General features: G+C 47.9%; 1 protein-coding gene across 1 annotated transcript in view; it reads left to right on the forward strand.

Moving 5' to 3' along the window:
- The first annotated feature begins 389 nt into the window (after positions 1-389).
- Pstpip2 (proline-serine-threonine phosphatase interacting protein 2) overlaps positions 390-13,147 on the forward strand; it is a 78,725-nt gene continuing 65,967 nt past the window's right edge. The window contains exon 1 of the mRNA XM_051163705.1: positions 390-564. Coding sequence (XP_051019662.1) covers positions 532-564 — 33 coding nt within the window. The 5' untranslated portion in view covers positions 390-531. The remainder of the gene's footprint in view (positions 565-13,147) is intronic.

Raw genomic sequence — 13,147 nt, forward strand, 5'->3', positions numbered from 1 at the left:
CGCCCCCTAAAAAAAAAAAAAAAAAAAAAAAGACATGTAGAGCTAACGGGAAACATCGGTAATGCATTTTTTTTTCTTGGCATTTTAGACTAAAACCTGCAGTCACCTCCAGGGCGGTGCGTGCACCCTATACGTTGTGGCATCTCAGGTTTTCAGCATCTTAAGGTTTCTACTGATCTGTAGTCTAGATTCCTATGTCAAGAGAGCCAGGTGGGAAGAGCCCGGCCCGGAGTGGGCTTCGGGAAGGAGAAGGACCGGTTCTGTCAGTCCTTCAGGAGTCCTGCAGGACGGGGCTCAGACTGGTCGCACCCTAGGGCCAGGGCGGGAGGCCCTCTGCAGGTGCGCGGGGTGGGCGGGGCGCGGGGCGGGAGCAATAGGGCGTGGTTTAGGACCCGGGGCGGCCTCCCGGAGCGATTGTGGAACTCCGAAGTTGCGCCGGACCTTGTCCCTGGCGGTGGGTCAGAGCTCTCGGCGCGATCCGGCTAGTCTCCTGCTGTCCTCCGCTCTCCGCGCCCAGCCCTCCGCGCCAGCATGACGGGCTCGCTGTTCAAGGGAAACTTCTGGGTAAGTCTGCGCGGCTCAGGGCGGCGGGGAGCGCACGCGGGAGCGAGCCCTGGGGCTGTGCCTCTGCCCTGAAAGTCCGCTCCCGGGATCGCGCCGCGCCAGGAGCGCGCACTCCCCTGAACACCTGGGACCTGACGTCATCCCTCGTCCTCAGGCTGGAAATCTGAAGCCTCAAAAGGAGGAGCGTGTCGGCCCTGCGGGTGCCCGAAGCTGAGTCCCACAGACTTGGGAGAACCGGATGGGGCGTATGAGCAATCACTGTGGGGTTCTTGGCCCGAGCATTGCCCTGCCTGGCAGCTCCGCTTTCTGGTTTCCCTCCCAGCCACAGAGCACCCCAGGAAGGCCAGCGCGCGCGTGTGAGACCCAAGAGCTGGTGGCATCTTCGCGGTGCAGGTCCTAGGTCTTCTTTTCCCTTTACTTAGACATTCTTTTCTCATTCCCGTTACCCGCCAGCTATCTGCCCTCCATGGGTCCATTCCCCCCTTCATGGAGGAAGGACTTTCATTTTAAGACAGGGCGAGAAGTTGTCCACCCGAGAGCTGACCCACAGCTACCGAGGGGCTCAGCGTTTTTTCTAGGACCCTCCTTGTTCCCAGGTTAGCTTCCGAGCCTCCGCCACCTACCACAGAACTCTCTTGCTGTGACCCCAGTGACAGAGCGCACTGTGCTTGTAATGGTTTTGAGATCCTTCTGGGCCACTGACTCTAAGGCAAAAGGTTGGGGTAGCATTACACAGAGGGTTATTAAGTAACCTTACACTTGGTGCTCTTAGGAGGCCTGGGAAATCATCATACGTTTTATACTGTGGGGAAAACGGACAGAACTGTATGCAGCTCATAGCAGAATAGTTATTTTTTGGCTATGTCCGCACCGTCCTGGGCGTGCCTGCAGCATGTCTGGTCCTGGAGCCAGCTTAGTCAAATGTCAAGGAAAAGATGTTGCCCTTTGACTCTTGATACATTAGCCTGGATTCAGTTAAGGATCCAGGGGCCTTCTCCATCGGTGTTAGCACCCAGCAGTAAGAGCCAGGGTTTTGTACCCCACCCCGTAACTCTCCTAAAACCAACCAACCAGTGATGGTTCATACCTGAAATCCCAGCGCTGGGGAGGCTGTGCCATCATTCTAAAATGCCATCGACAGCTCCCAGCTGCCCTGTGTATACACTCTGTCGGGAATGGTCACAAGGAGAGGAGTAGAATGGCGTCTTAGTTGAGTTTCTGGTCTACTTTAAAAAGTGTTTGCCTGTAATCCCAGCACCCGGGAGGCAGAGGCCATCGGATCGCTGTGAGATGGAGGCTGGCCTGGTCCAGCACTAGTTCCAGGACAGCGAGGGCTACACACCGAGAAACAAACCAAACCAACCAGCCAAACAAACAAAAAAAGTTACCTGACATCCCAGTAACTGCTTGCAAAGGTACTGTTCATCTCTATAGTTCCAGGAGTAGCTTGATTCAAATAATGAGAAAGACTGGATTGTTTACTGTGTGGATTGTTAGGCTTTACACACATTACTCCATTAAACCTCCCAGTTACCCTCGGAGGGAACTGACTCACCACAGTATTTTACTGATGAGGAAACTGACAGGGAGGTTAGGCAACGTTCTCAAGGCCCTGGAGTTGACGAGTAGTGGCCCAGGGCTCTGCAGTAACTAAGCACACTGCTCACCCAAGTGTCTCCAAGAGCGTGGCATGGAGTGAGCATGCCCCAGAGTAAAGTCTGCAGCGCCCTTTCCCACGGCTGCTGGGTATGGGAGATGCTGGGCTATCCTTTGACTGTTACCTGTCACCTTCCTTTCTCCTTCAGCTGGGCTAGGAGTTCTTAGAAGACAGGCAAGAGTTTACCATCAGCTGGGTCCTCAGCACCAGCTACTGTGCCCGGGTTGTGGATACCCAGGCCCAGGGAGATAAGCCTGGGGCATCAGCACCTAGGAGAAAGGGGGCGGAGGGAGGTGTTAGAGAAGCAGGGAACTGTGCTTTTAGGAAGTAGGGGGAGAGCCATTTGGCGGAGTTGATGCTTGTACCCGTGGCTTTGTTTTGTGGATGAGAGCGTTGTGACAATGAAGCAGAAATCCTGGAAAGCATAAGCAGGCACTGGTTTCCTGGGTTTAATAAACTTGTATGAAATAATTTCTCTGTGTAAAGGGCTTCAGTAGATGTGGCTCTCGCTGGGGTTAGACCTGTTGCAGGCTTTGCTGCATCATAGATATCTCCTGGGGATGGGAAGTAGAGGGAAGGTTTTGGCCTTAGGTGCTTGACCTCAAGAATACAGAGGAGGGCTGGCTGTGACAGCACATGTCTATTAATTCAAGCCTGAGGCGGGAGGATTGGGAGTTCAAGCCAGCTTGGGCTACACAGCTGGACTTTGTCTCAAAAATCAAAATGAAGACTATATGGGGGGGGGTGTTTCCAGCCTTGGAATGGGGAATAGTTAGCCGGTGCCAAGGGACCTGTTCCACGGAAGCCTGTTCCCAGGTGGAGACCGTGGAGAGGGAGGGAGAGGAGGCAGATATAGAAACCACAGAGATAAGAGACAGTTACAGGCCACCGCAGCCAGCTGAAGGGTCAGCAGCAGGGGAAGGAGAGGGGCCTCCAGCTAGCTTCTGAGAAGGGGAACCGGAGAGTGAAGTGGGGGATGTCCTGAAAAAAGGAAGTCAGCAGGGGGAACTGGTTTGTGGAGGCAGAAGGAGGAGGGAGAAGTGACAGTCAACATTTAGTCAGGTGTCACACCTGTAGAGACTTGTTAAGTACAAAGCCCCCCTCTGCCTCAGGCCTCACCCTGAATCTCCAAGGCTAGGTGGATGAACGTGAGGATTTCCTGTTAGAGGAGCGTTTGCCAGGGGGAAAGGAAAGGGTGTCAGGTAGCAGGGTTTGGGATTATTCTAATATCTTCACCACTACAAACATGTCAGAACTCTGCTGTCTGCTGGCCAACATCTACTGGCTGGTGGGGATGGTTCTGTTCCTTTGGAAAGGGTGTCCTGGGGAGACTGCAGTGGAACAGCATGAAATACAAGAGTGTCATCTCCTATTAGCAGGGACTTGGGGGTGAACTGGCCTTCACTGGCTTGGCGACTTTGTGCAGGTTGCTTAAGCCCCTCAGACTTCTGGTTTTTGTCTTTTTTTGTTTTTGTTTGTTTGTTTTATGCGTAATAATGGAGACACCCTTCCTTAAGACTCTTGTGAGATTAAATTAGAGAGTTGACAAAAAAAGATGATTTAGGGAAACCTTGTATCAAAAAAAATCAACATGCGCGCGCGCATGCGCGCGCGCACGTACACACACACAGAGACAGACAGAGATGAGCACAGTGATTGGCACCTGTGCTTGTTAGCTGTTGTTACTATCTGCACAGGTGACAAAGGAAGTTAGGGGCACTTAGGAGGAAGGATGAAGAGGCAAGTCTAAGATGAAGCACTGGGGGGAAAGGGAGCCTGTCAAGATAGCTTAGAAGTTAAGAGCAATGGCTGCTCTTCCAAAGGTCCTGAGTTCAGTTCCCAGCAACCACATGGTGGCTCCCAACCATCTATAATGAGATCTGGTGCCCTCTTCTGGCCTACAGGTGTTACATGCAAGCAGAAAATAAACAAATCTTTAAAAAACAAATCAAAAAAACAAACTTTAAAAAAATTAAAGAGCCGGGCGTGGTGGCGCACGCCTTTAATCCCAGCACTTGGGAGGCAGAGGCAGGCGGATCGCTGTGAGTTCGAGGCCAGCCTGGTCTACAAAGTGAGTCCAGGATGGCCAAGGCTACACAGAGAAACCCTGTCTTGAAAAACCAAAAAAAAAAAAAAAAAAAAAAAAGAAAAGAAAAGAAGCACTAGCTGGGCATAATGACACATGCCTTTAATCCCAGCCCTTGGGAGACAGAGGCAGGCGGATTTCTGTGAGTTCGAGGCCAGGCTGGTCTACAGTGAGTAGACAGCCAGGCTACACTGAGAAACCCTGTTTCAAAAAACTGGGGCAAAAAAGAGAAGGAGGAGGAAGAGGAGGAGGAAGAAGAGGAGGAGAAGGAACAGGATATAGCACTGAATGGATGCCTGCATTTGCGCGGGAGGAAGGGAACAGAGAAAGAAGTAGGGACCAGAGGAGATAACCAGCCATCACAGGTTTCAGGGAGGAACATGCTGAAGTTGAGAGGCTCATGATCAAATTAAGTACTGTGCCTGAAAATTTAGCCAACACATTCTATAACAAATCTTATTTGATGTACTATGAAAACATTTATTTAAAGGGGCCCTTTGAGCTAGTGAGATAGCGCAGTGGGTCATGGCACTTGTCTTCGAGCCTGAAGACCTGAGTTTGATGCCTGGAATACTTATGGTGGGAGCGGAGAACCAACTCTTACAATTTGTCCTCTATTTTCCACATGTGTACTGTGGCAAGCCCTCATGCCCTCCCAATAAAATAAATGTAAAATACAAAATAAATAACTAACTAAATAAGGGAAACTTTTGGTGGATATGCTTTGCAAGGAAATAGTATTTCAAAAAGTATATATATACATAGTTAAATGATTTAATTTATTTTATTTTTTGTATATTGGTGCGAGGCTGTCAGGTCTCCTGGAACTGGAGTTACAGACAGGTGTGTGCTGCAGTGTGGGTGCTGGGAATTGAACCCGGGTCCTTTGGAAGAGCAGACAGTGCTTAACCACTGAGCAATCTCTCCAGCCCCTTCAAAAGTATATTTTAAGATTTATTTCATGTGTATGAGTGTTCTCCCTGCATGTATGTCTAAGCACCATGTGCATGCAACTCCCTGGGAGCTGGGAAGAGGGTGTTGGATCCCCTGGAGCTGGAATTATGGATGGTTGTGCAAGCTGGGAACTGAACTTGGCTCCTGTTCAAGAGGAGCAACTACTCTTAAGTTAATACTTTTAAAAACAGGAGGTCAGCTATGGTGGCTCATGCCTATAATCTCAGCAGTTAGGAAGCTGAGGCAGGAGGATTACTTTGAACATCAGGTCATGAATAGACTATATTATGAATTGTGGACCCGTTTGTGCTACAGAATGAGATCCGAGAAACATAACAAAAGCCCTGATGACGTTTGCCTTACTGTCCGTGCACACACTTTTCCATGTTTGTGACTTCCCGTGGCCAGTTGGTTAGGTAGTGTGTGTGGCTTATCTTGGTTATCTTTGATGGTCTCTCAGCAGAATGAGACAATCAGTGATGTGGTTTCCAGTGCTTTGGAACAGTGGTTGAGCTTCAGTGGGGGAAAGGTCCCCAGCATAGATGAGAGATGGTGCTCTTCAGACGTGGGTGTACTCAGACAAAAGTGTCTTTCAGCTGTGGGCACGCACAGGCGATTGTAGAACCAGTTCCAGGAGAGACAGATGGAAGCGATGTCCTTCCACCGCTGTGGGTGGGGGTGGGGAGATTTCCAGGAGCCTGATTTGGGCATGAGGTCCAGCCTGTGCCCGGATGACTTTCCTAGGCCCAAAGCTCTGGGTCCAGATTAGCTTCCCAGTTGCTGGCAGCACCCTGCACTTGCCGTGGGCAGAACCTCTCACTCAACCTGGAGATTGTCCAGAGGAGGGTTTGGGGATCTCCTAAGTAGCTCGTTAGGCAGCTGTCAACCATAGCTGTTCCTCTGCTCCAAACCTTGGGCCCTAGTGTAGGGCCCACACAGGGTCCAGCTTGCTCAAGGCTTTTCTCAATACCATGTGCTTTGGAACCACATGGAAGTCGGTCTTTCTTTCCTTCCTTCCTTCCTTTTTTTTTTTTTTTTTTTTTAAAGCTATACCACTCACTGCGTACTGACTCCACACGGTATTTTGCACAACATTTAGGATATTTCTCTAATTTGCTGTTGTTGTTTTTGAGCTAGAATCTCAAATTACAATCCTGCCTTGGCTTCCTGTATACTACAATTACAGGAGTGCACCAGCTCTAAAAAAGAAATCAAAAAACAAAAAACATTTTTTAAAAAGTTTGTTGGGTTTTTTGTTTGTTTGAGACAGGATTTCTCTATGTAATAGCCCTGGCTGTCCTGGAACTCTCTTTGTAGACCAGGTTGGCCTCCGCACCTGGCTCCTGGGTCCACTTTTTAGCTGAACTGTACAGATTTCGTCTGTCGGACCTGCGATCTGAAAACCTGAGAGAATGGGGCTGACTACAGTCTGGAGCTGCAACAGCCTTACTTCAGTTTCAGTGCACTTTAATGAATGAAACAAAGAAACAATGATCCAAGGAGGGCTGTCTGAGTTCAGAAAAACATCATCAGCAAAACATGTACATAAAGGCCAGATGCACACACTAAGTATTAACAGGGCAGTCCTTTCCCAGAACTGTTTAAACACAGTTGCCTGACACATACTATATGTTATACCTGGGAAAGCATGAAAGTCAGGCAGAAGGCCATAGCCAGATTCAGGGCTCACTGACCAGATCAGACTCTCTAGCTATATGCTGACATCCGACAAGAATGAATATGCCTTAGACTCTGACTGTAATTGTCTGTCACAGGAGGCATGAAATCAGGGCCAAGAACAATCCTGGAAAGCAAAGGCTCCTGAGGTAAAAAGTCTTGTCCCCTGGAACCTTCCTCACAGTTCCCCCGAGGCATTGTTCACCCTGCGTCATTCTTTTGACCATGTTTGGACAGCTTGCCTATGTGTATATGTGTCACGTGCATGCTAGAGCATGGTCCCCTCCGAGGTCACAAGAGGGTGGTGGAAGCCCCGGAACTGCAGTTACAGGTGGTTGTGAGTGCCATGTGGATGCTGGGAGCCTCTGCAAGGGCAACAGGGCTCTTAACTGTTGAACTGAGAGAGCTCGTCCGTTCTGTGTGGCTTAAAGCAAAGGCCAGGGAAGTCAGTGACAAGCTTCTGCTCTCTGCTTCAGTTTTTTCCAGAGCAGCTAGGAAAATGATCTTTTTGTTTGTTTGTTTTGTTTTGTTGAGACAGGTTTTCTCTCTGTAGCCCTGGCTACAGAGTTCTGGAACTCTCTTTGTAGACCAGGCTGACCTCAAACTCACAGCAATCTGCCTGCCTCTGCCTCTGAGTGCTGGGATTAAAGGTGTGCGTCACCATGCCCAGACTAAAAGAATGATCTTTAAAATTCTTGTCAAAATTCCTTATTTTTTTCTTGAAAAACCAAAAAAAAAAAAAAAATCCTTATAGTAAGTATGGTATGGGACCTATCTTTTAGGAGAAGGAAAAAACCCAACAACAAAACTTAAGAAACTGGTAAGACAGAATCTGAATACATGCAAAAGCAGAGAGGGTTTTGCCTGCTAAAAGCAAATACTTAAAAAAAAAAAAAAAAAAAAAAGACAGTAACAAAAACACATGCTTTTGAAAAATACTTCCTTATGACTTAAAATAGTATTTTTCTCATATATGCCCAATTTAACCCCACAGTCCTTCCATACTTAAAACTCTTAACAATTTCTGGTGGTAGTTACTGCCACCTCCCCTCCCGCCACACCTCAGCCTCTCCTCCTCCTTCCCCTTCCATTGCCCTCCCTCAGGTGGAATTTAGCTGTGTTGTCCTGCTTGGTCTCAAACTCTTGGTGTCAAGAGACACCTCTCCTTCAGTCCCCTGAGCAGCTGGGTCTGTAAATATGCACCAGAGTGTCCAGTGGGTGTTTTGCCTGCATGTGTGTCTGTACATACTGTGTGTGCAGTGCCCGAGGAGGCCAGAGGAGCCTGTTGGATCCTTGGGAACTGGGCTGTCTATGGTTGCTAGGTGCAGTGTGAGTGCTGGGAACTGAATCCTGATCCTCTTTGCCACTGGTACATTCACAGATACATTCAGAGGCCGGAGGCATCTGCTGATCCCCCTGGAACTGGTTTTATAGGCAGCTATAAGCTGTCCCACAAGGGTGCCAGGGACCAAAGCAGGCTCTCTATAAGGGCAGTATTCATGGGTGTGATGGCGCACGTTTGAATTGCCAGCACTTAAGGGGAGGCAGAGGCAGGCAGATCTCTTTGAGTTTGAGGCCAGCCTGGTCTACAAAGCAAGTCTAGGACAGCCAAGGCTACACAGAGAAACCCTGTCTTGAAAACAAAAACAAAAACAGAAAAAAAAAAGAAACCAAAAACCAAACCAACCAACCAACCAAACAAACAGAAACCCCAGCAGTATCAACTCTGATCCACTGTGCCATCTCTTAAGCCCCTCATTTAGTTTTTTGTTTTTGTTTTTTGTTTTTTTAGTTTTTCAAGACAGGGTATCTTTGTGTAGCCTTGGCTGTCCTGGAATCACTTTGTCGACCAGGCTGGACTCAAACTCACAACCATCTGCCAGTCTCTGTCTCCCGAGTGCTGGGATTAAAGGCATGCACTACCATGCCCGGCTTTTTTGTTTTTTGTTTTTTCAAGACAGGGTTTCCCTGTGTAGACTTGGCTGTCTGGATTCTCTTCATAGACTAGGCTGGCCTCAAACTCACAGCAATCCACCCATCTCTGCCTCCCTGGGTACTGGGATCAAAGGCATATGCCACCACACCTGGCTCCTCAGTATATATTACTATAATTATTATATTTTTGCTATTTTGGAGATAGGATCTTGCTATATAGCCAGAGTTGTCCTCAAACTCACTATGTACCCCAGGCTGGCCTTGAACTCAAGACTCTCCTGTGTCAGCCTCCCAAGTAATGGGATTGTAGGCATATGCCAACATGTCCAGTTACTTTTCCACCGCGCCTCGAGTGCTAGGGACACAACCCAGGGCCATGTGTATGCAAGGCAAACATTCTACCACTGAGCTGTATCTCTAGAAGACTTTTCTATATTATTCTTAGTTGTTGCTCTCTTCCCATGCCCTATCTATCTTACTATCCATCTGCCCACCTATCTATCTGTCTGTCTGTCTGTCTGTCTGTCTATCTATCTATCTATCTATCTGCTTTGTGAGACAGGGTTTCTTTGTACAGCCCTGGCTGTCTTAGAACTCGCTCTAAAGACCAGGCTGTCCTCAAACTCAGGCATCCACCTGCTTCTGTCTCTCTAGTGCTGGGATTAAATGTGTGTACCACCATGCCTGACGCCTTTGCCTAATTTATATTTTTGCTTGTAAGCCATCTCTCCAGCCCTCTGTGCCTAATTTATAAATGAAACTTTATCACAGCTATACATGTATGGATAGGAAGAAAGCAGTATATATACAGTTTATTACCATCTGTGGTGGGTTTTTTTCAGTACCAACTGGAGGTCTTAAAACATGTTCCCCAGGGACAGAGATGACCACTATACTATCTAAAAAGCAGGTTTTGGAAGTGACAGTTCCTCAGTGGCCTCAAAGCCCAGCAATGCAGGGGCTTAAGTCCCTTTACTGCTGAAAGCATTGGTGGCCTCACCTCTGGGAACTGGCTGGGAGGTTATTCCCACTTAGCAAACACAGCAGGTCTTGCCCTATGTGACCCAAGTTTGGGGCTTGAGAAGGAGTTTGTCTATGAGGCCTTTGACAGTCATTTGTAGGTGGCTAGGTCTGGGCTTTGTAAGCCAGTTCTATGTGCTGTCTGGCCCCAGCTCAGGCTTTCCTGTCCATCTGTCCTGTTCTGTCAAGGCTGCCTTTTCAGGTAGGATTCCCATCTGATTCCTGCCCATAGGACAGTGGACCTTGATGGAACAGGGGACCTCTGTGCCATGGTTGTTGTTGTTTCTTCTTCTTCTTTTTCTCCTTCTCCTTCTCCTTCTTCTTCTTCTTCTTCTTCTTCTTCTTCTTCTTCTTCTTCTTCTTCTTCTTCTCCTCCTCCTCCTCTTCCTCCTCCTCCTCCTTCTTCTTTTGTGCGTCTGTGTCTGAGTGTGTGTATGAGTGCAGGCATGTGTGCTTAGAAGCCACAGGACAACTTTGTGGAGTGTGCTCTCTCCTTCTACTGGGAATTCAAGCCATCAGGCTCGTAGGGGAGCACTTTACCTATGGAGCCATCTCACTGGACCTGTCAGCACTAAGCCAAAAGGAACAGATGAGCTGCAGATTCAGAACACTTAGTAGGATATGAGGGCGATCTGGCTGCAACCTCTGTCACCCCATTGATCACCCGGGTTGATTTGGCTGATCTGGCTGGCTAGGTGGGTGTCCTCTTCCTCCTTCACTGCTCCCTGTGCATCTCAGCTGAAAGTGGTCAGTTGAGGAGGATGATTTCCTGGAATAGAAGAGGTCTCCCATCAAGGGTATATGAGTAGCTGCACTCCTCCCTCTTGCTCCTCCCTGCAGAAACCATCCTGGAGCGTCCCAGCAGGAAGCCTATCTGCCTTCTTCGGGCCAGGAAGTGAGTCCTGTGGGTGAGGTTTCAGATGAAGCTGGAAGCCTGAGATAATCTGGGTTTGTCAAGACGGCCACCACTCAGGAGGGACTTATTCGGAGAGAACAGCACCGTGGGAAAGCAAGGCCGTTTGTCAAGCACAGTGATAGCTCACCTGTCAGGGGTCACTTGAAGACTCTGAACTATTTCACTCACGGTGTGAGTGATTGCCTAAAGCTGTTCTGTAAGCTACTCTGGGACTGAGCTTTCTGTTGTATTGTAAAGACACGAGGTCTACGGGCCCAGTGGTACCCTAGTGGACCCAAATGCTAATGTGTTTACTCTGTGCATTGAGGTGGGTGGCAACAGTATAATGTCTTTGAGTTAAAGCAATGAAAAAAATTGAGATGATGAAGGAAAGAGAACCACTTTTAAAATTTAAGGAATTATTAGAACAAATAAAACTTAGTTCCTAATCTTTTTCCATCATGTGGGTCTGGGGACCAAACTCAGGACCCTAGGCTTGACTGCAGGCACCTTTACCTGTAGAGTCACCTCAGGGGCTGTGTTCTAGAACTTGCGGTTCTCTTGCCGCAGCCTCCCAAGTGCTAGAATTATATGTGTGTTCCGCTACACCTGGCTCAAGGTGAGAGTTTGAGGACATATATTTAATATTATGGTAAGAAATGGCATATTATAAAACCAGACCTTTGAACCTTCTAGCCTTTCTGGTTTTTGATGTTATGGACATTTTTCTTTTCTTTTCTTTTTTTACACCAAGGTATTCATTGCAGAAAAATCAAATATACTGTAAGTTAAAACAAACAAACAAACAAACAAACAAAACCAAAAAACCAAAACCCTAAGAAATGTCGTGGTGAAGTCATGTGCACCTTAAGAGCTCAGTGGGGGTTCTAGTGGAGGAAAGCAGACTGAATGCCCTGACTGAAGGCTGGTTCTCCCCCTGCGGAAGGTCGCCTCTTCCCTTGAAGGTGCATCTTCAGGAGAGGCACCCAGAGTGGTGAGGGAGGAAGAAGGGGGAAGGCTTCCTAGTCAGCTGGATAAACTGAATCAGTCCTGGAGATCAATGGCACAACAGATGTTGTAGCCAGATTGCTCTCAAGGCCACCATGTGCAGTTTGATGTTATTTAGCGATCTTCCACTGCCCTATGGAAAGAGCAGTCTTTTGTATAGGAGGGAAAAAGCAGGGCCAGGACTAGGGTTAGAGGAGCTGGGATTGTTATAAAGTTTAAAGAGGTGCAAAAAAGCATTATAAATAATTCTATTTTTATAAATAAATATATAAATAATTTAAAAATTTATTTATTCGGGCTGGAGAGATGGCTCAGAGGTTGAGAGCACTGGCTGCTCTTCCAGAGGTCCTGAGTTCAATTCCCAGCAACCACATGGTGGCTCACAACCATCTATGATGAGGTCTGGTGCCCTCTTCTGGTCTGCATATGTACATGCAGGCAGAACACTGTATACATAATAAATAAATAAATCTTTTTTTTTTTTTTTTTTTTTTTTGGTTTTTCAAGACAGGGTTTCTCTGTGTAGCCTTGGCTGTCCTGAATTCACTTTGTAGACCAGGCTGGCCTCGAACTCGCAGCAATCTGCCTGCCTTTGCCTCCTGAGTGCTGGGATTAAAGGCGTGCGCCACCACCACCCGGCCTATAAATAAATCTTTTTTAAAAAATTCATTTATTCACTCTACATCCCAATTGTAGCCTCCTCCCTCCTTTCTTCCTGACTCCACCCTCCCACCCTCCCTCCCTCTTCCCTCTATCTTCCCTCCCATACCTCTCAGAAAAGGGGAGACCCCCTCTCCCACCAACCTACCCCAGCACATCAAGTCACATGAGGACTGAATGCATCCTCTTCCTCTGCGACCTGGCAAGGCATGCAACAGAAAAGCATGTAACAGAATCTTTGTCAGAGACAGAGCGCTCCCCTTATTAGGGGACCCACATGAAGACCAAGCTGCCCATGGGTACTTACGTGTTAACACAGAAAGTAGCTCATGATGAACACATGTCAAAATTAAAGCAATAGCAACGACACTGTCTGACTGGCACATGCCTCCACCAATCAGAGTCGTCTGAGAGAAGGTGGAGGTGGTGCATGTGTGCCGGGCTGGTGTAGAAGCTGGGTGAGTCCGGTCCTTAGGGCAGGCACGTGTAGCATAAGGATGTTGCGCATTACCTTGGAGAAGTGCATCTCATCTCCCCACCTACTTCCTTATCCTAATTAAAAGTTATCTCCCTCATTCACAAAAGAGAGTGGGAGTGCATTGTAAAAACATGAAAAAATGTCTGACCTCACTCATAAAATTCAAATTTAAAAATTCAAATTAAAACAGAAGTGGTGGGACAGGCTTACGCC

The sequence above is a fragment of the Acomys russatus genome, chromosome 20 (genome assembly GCF_903995435.1).
Source record: "Acomys russatus chromosome 20, mAcoRus1.1, whole genome shotgun sequence".
Taxonomy (NCBI): domain Eukaryota; kingdom Metazoa; phylum Chordata; class Mammalia; order Rodentia; family Muridae; genus Acomys; species Acomys russatus.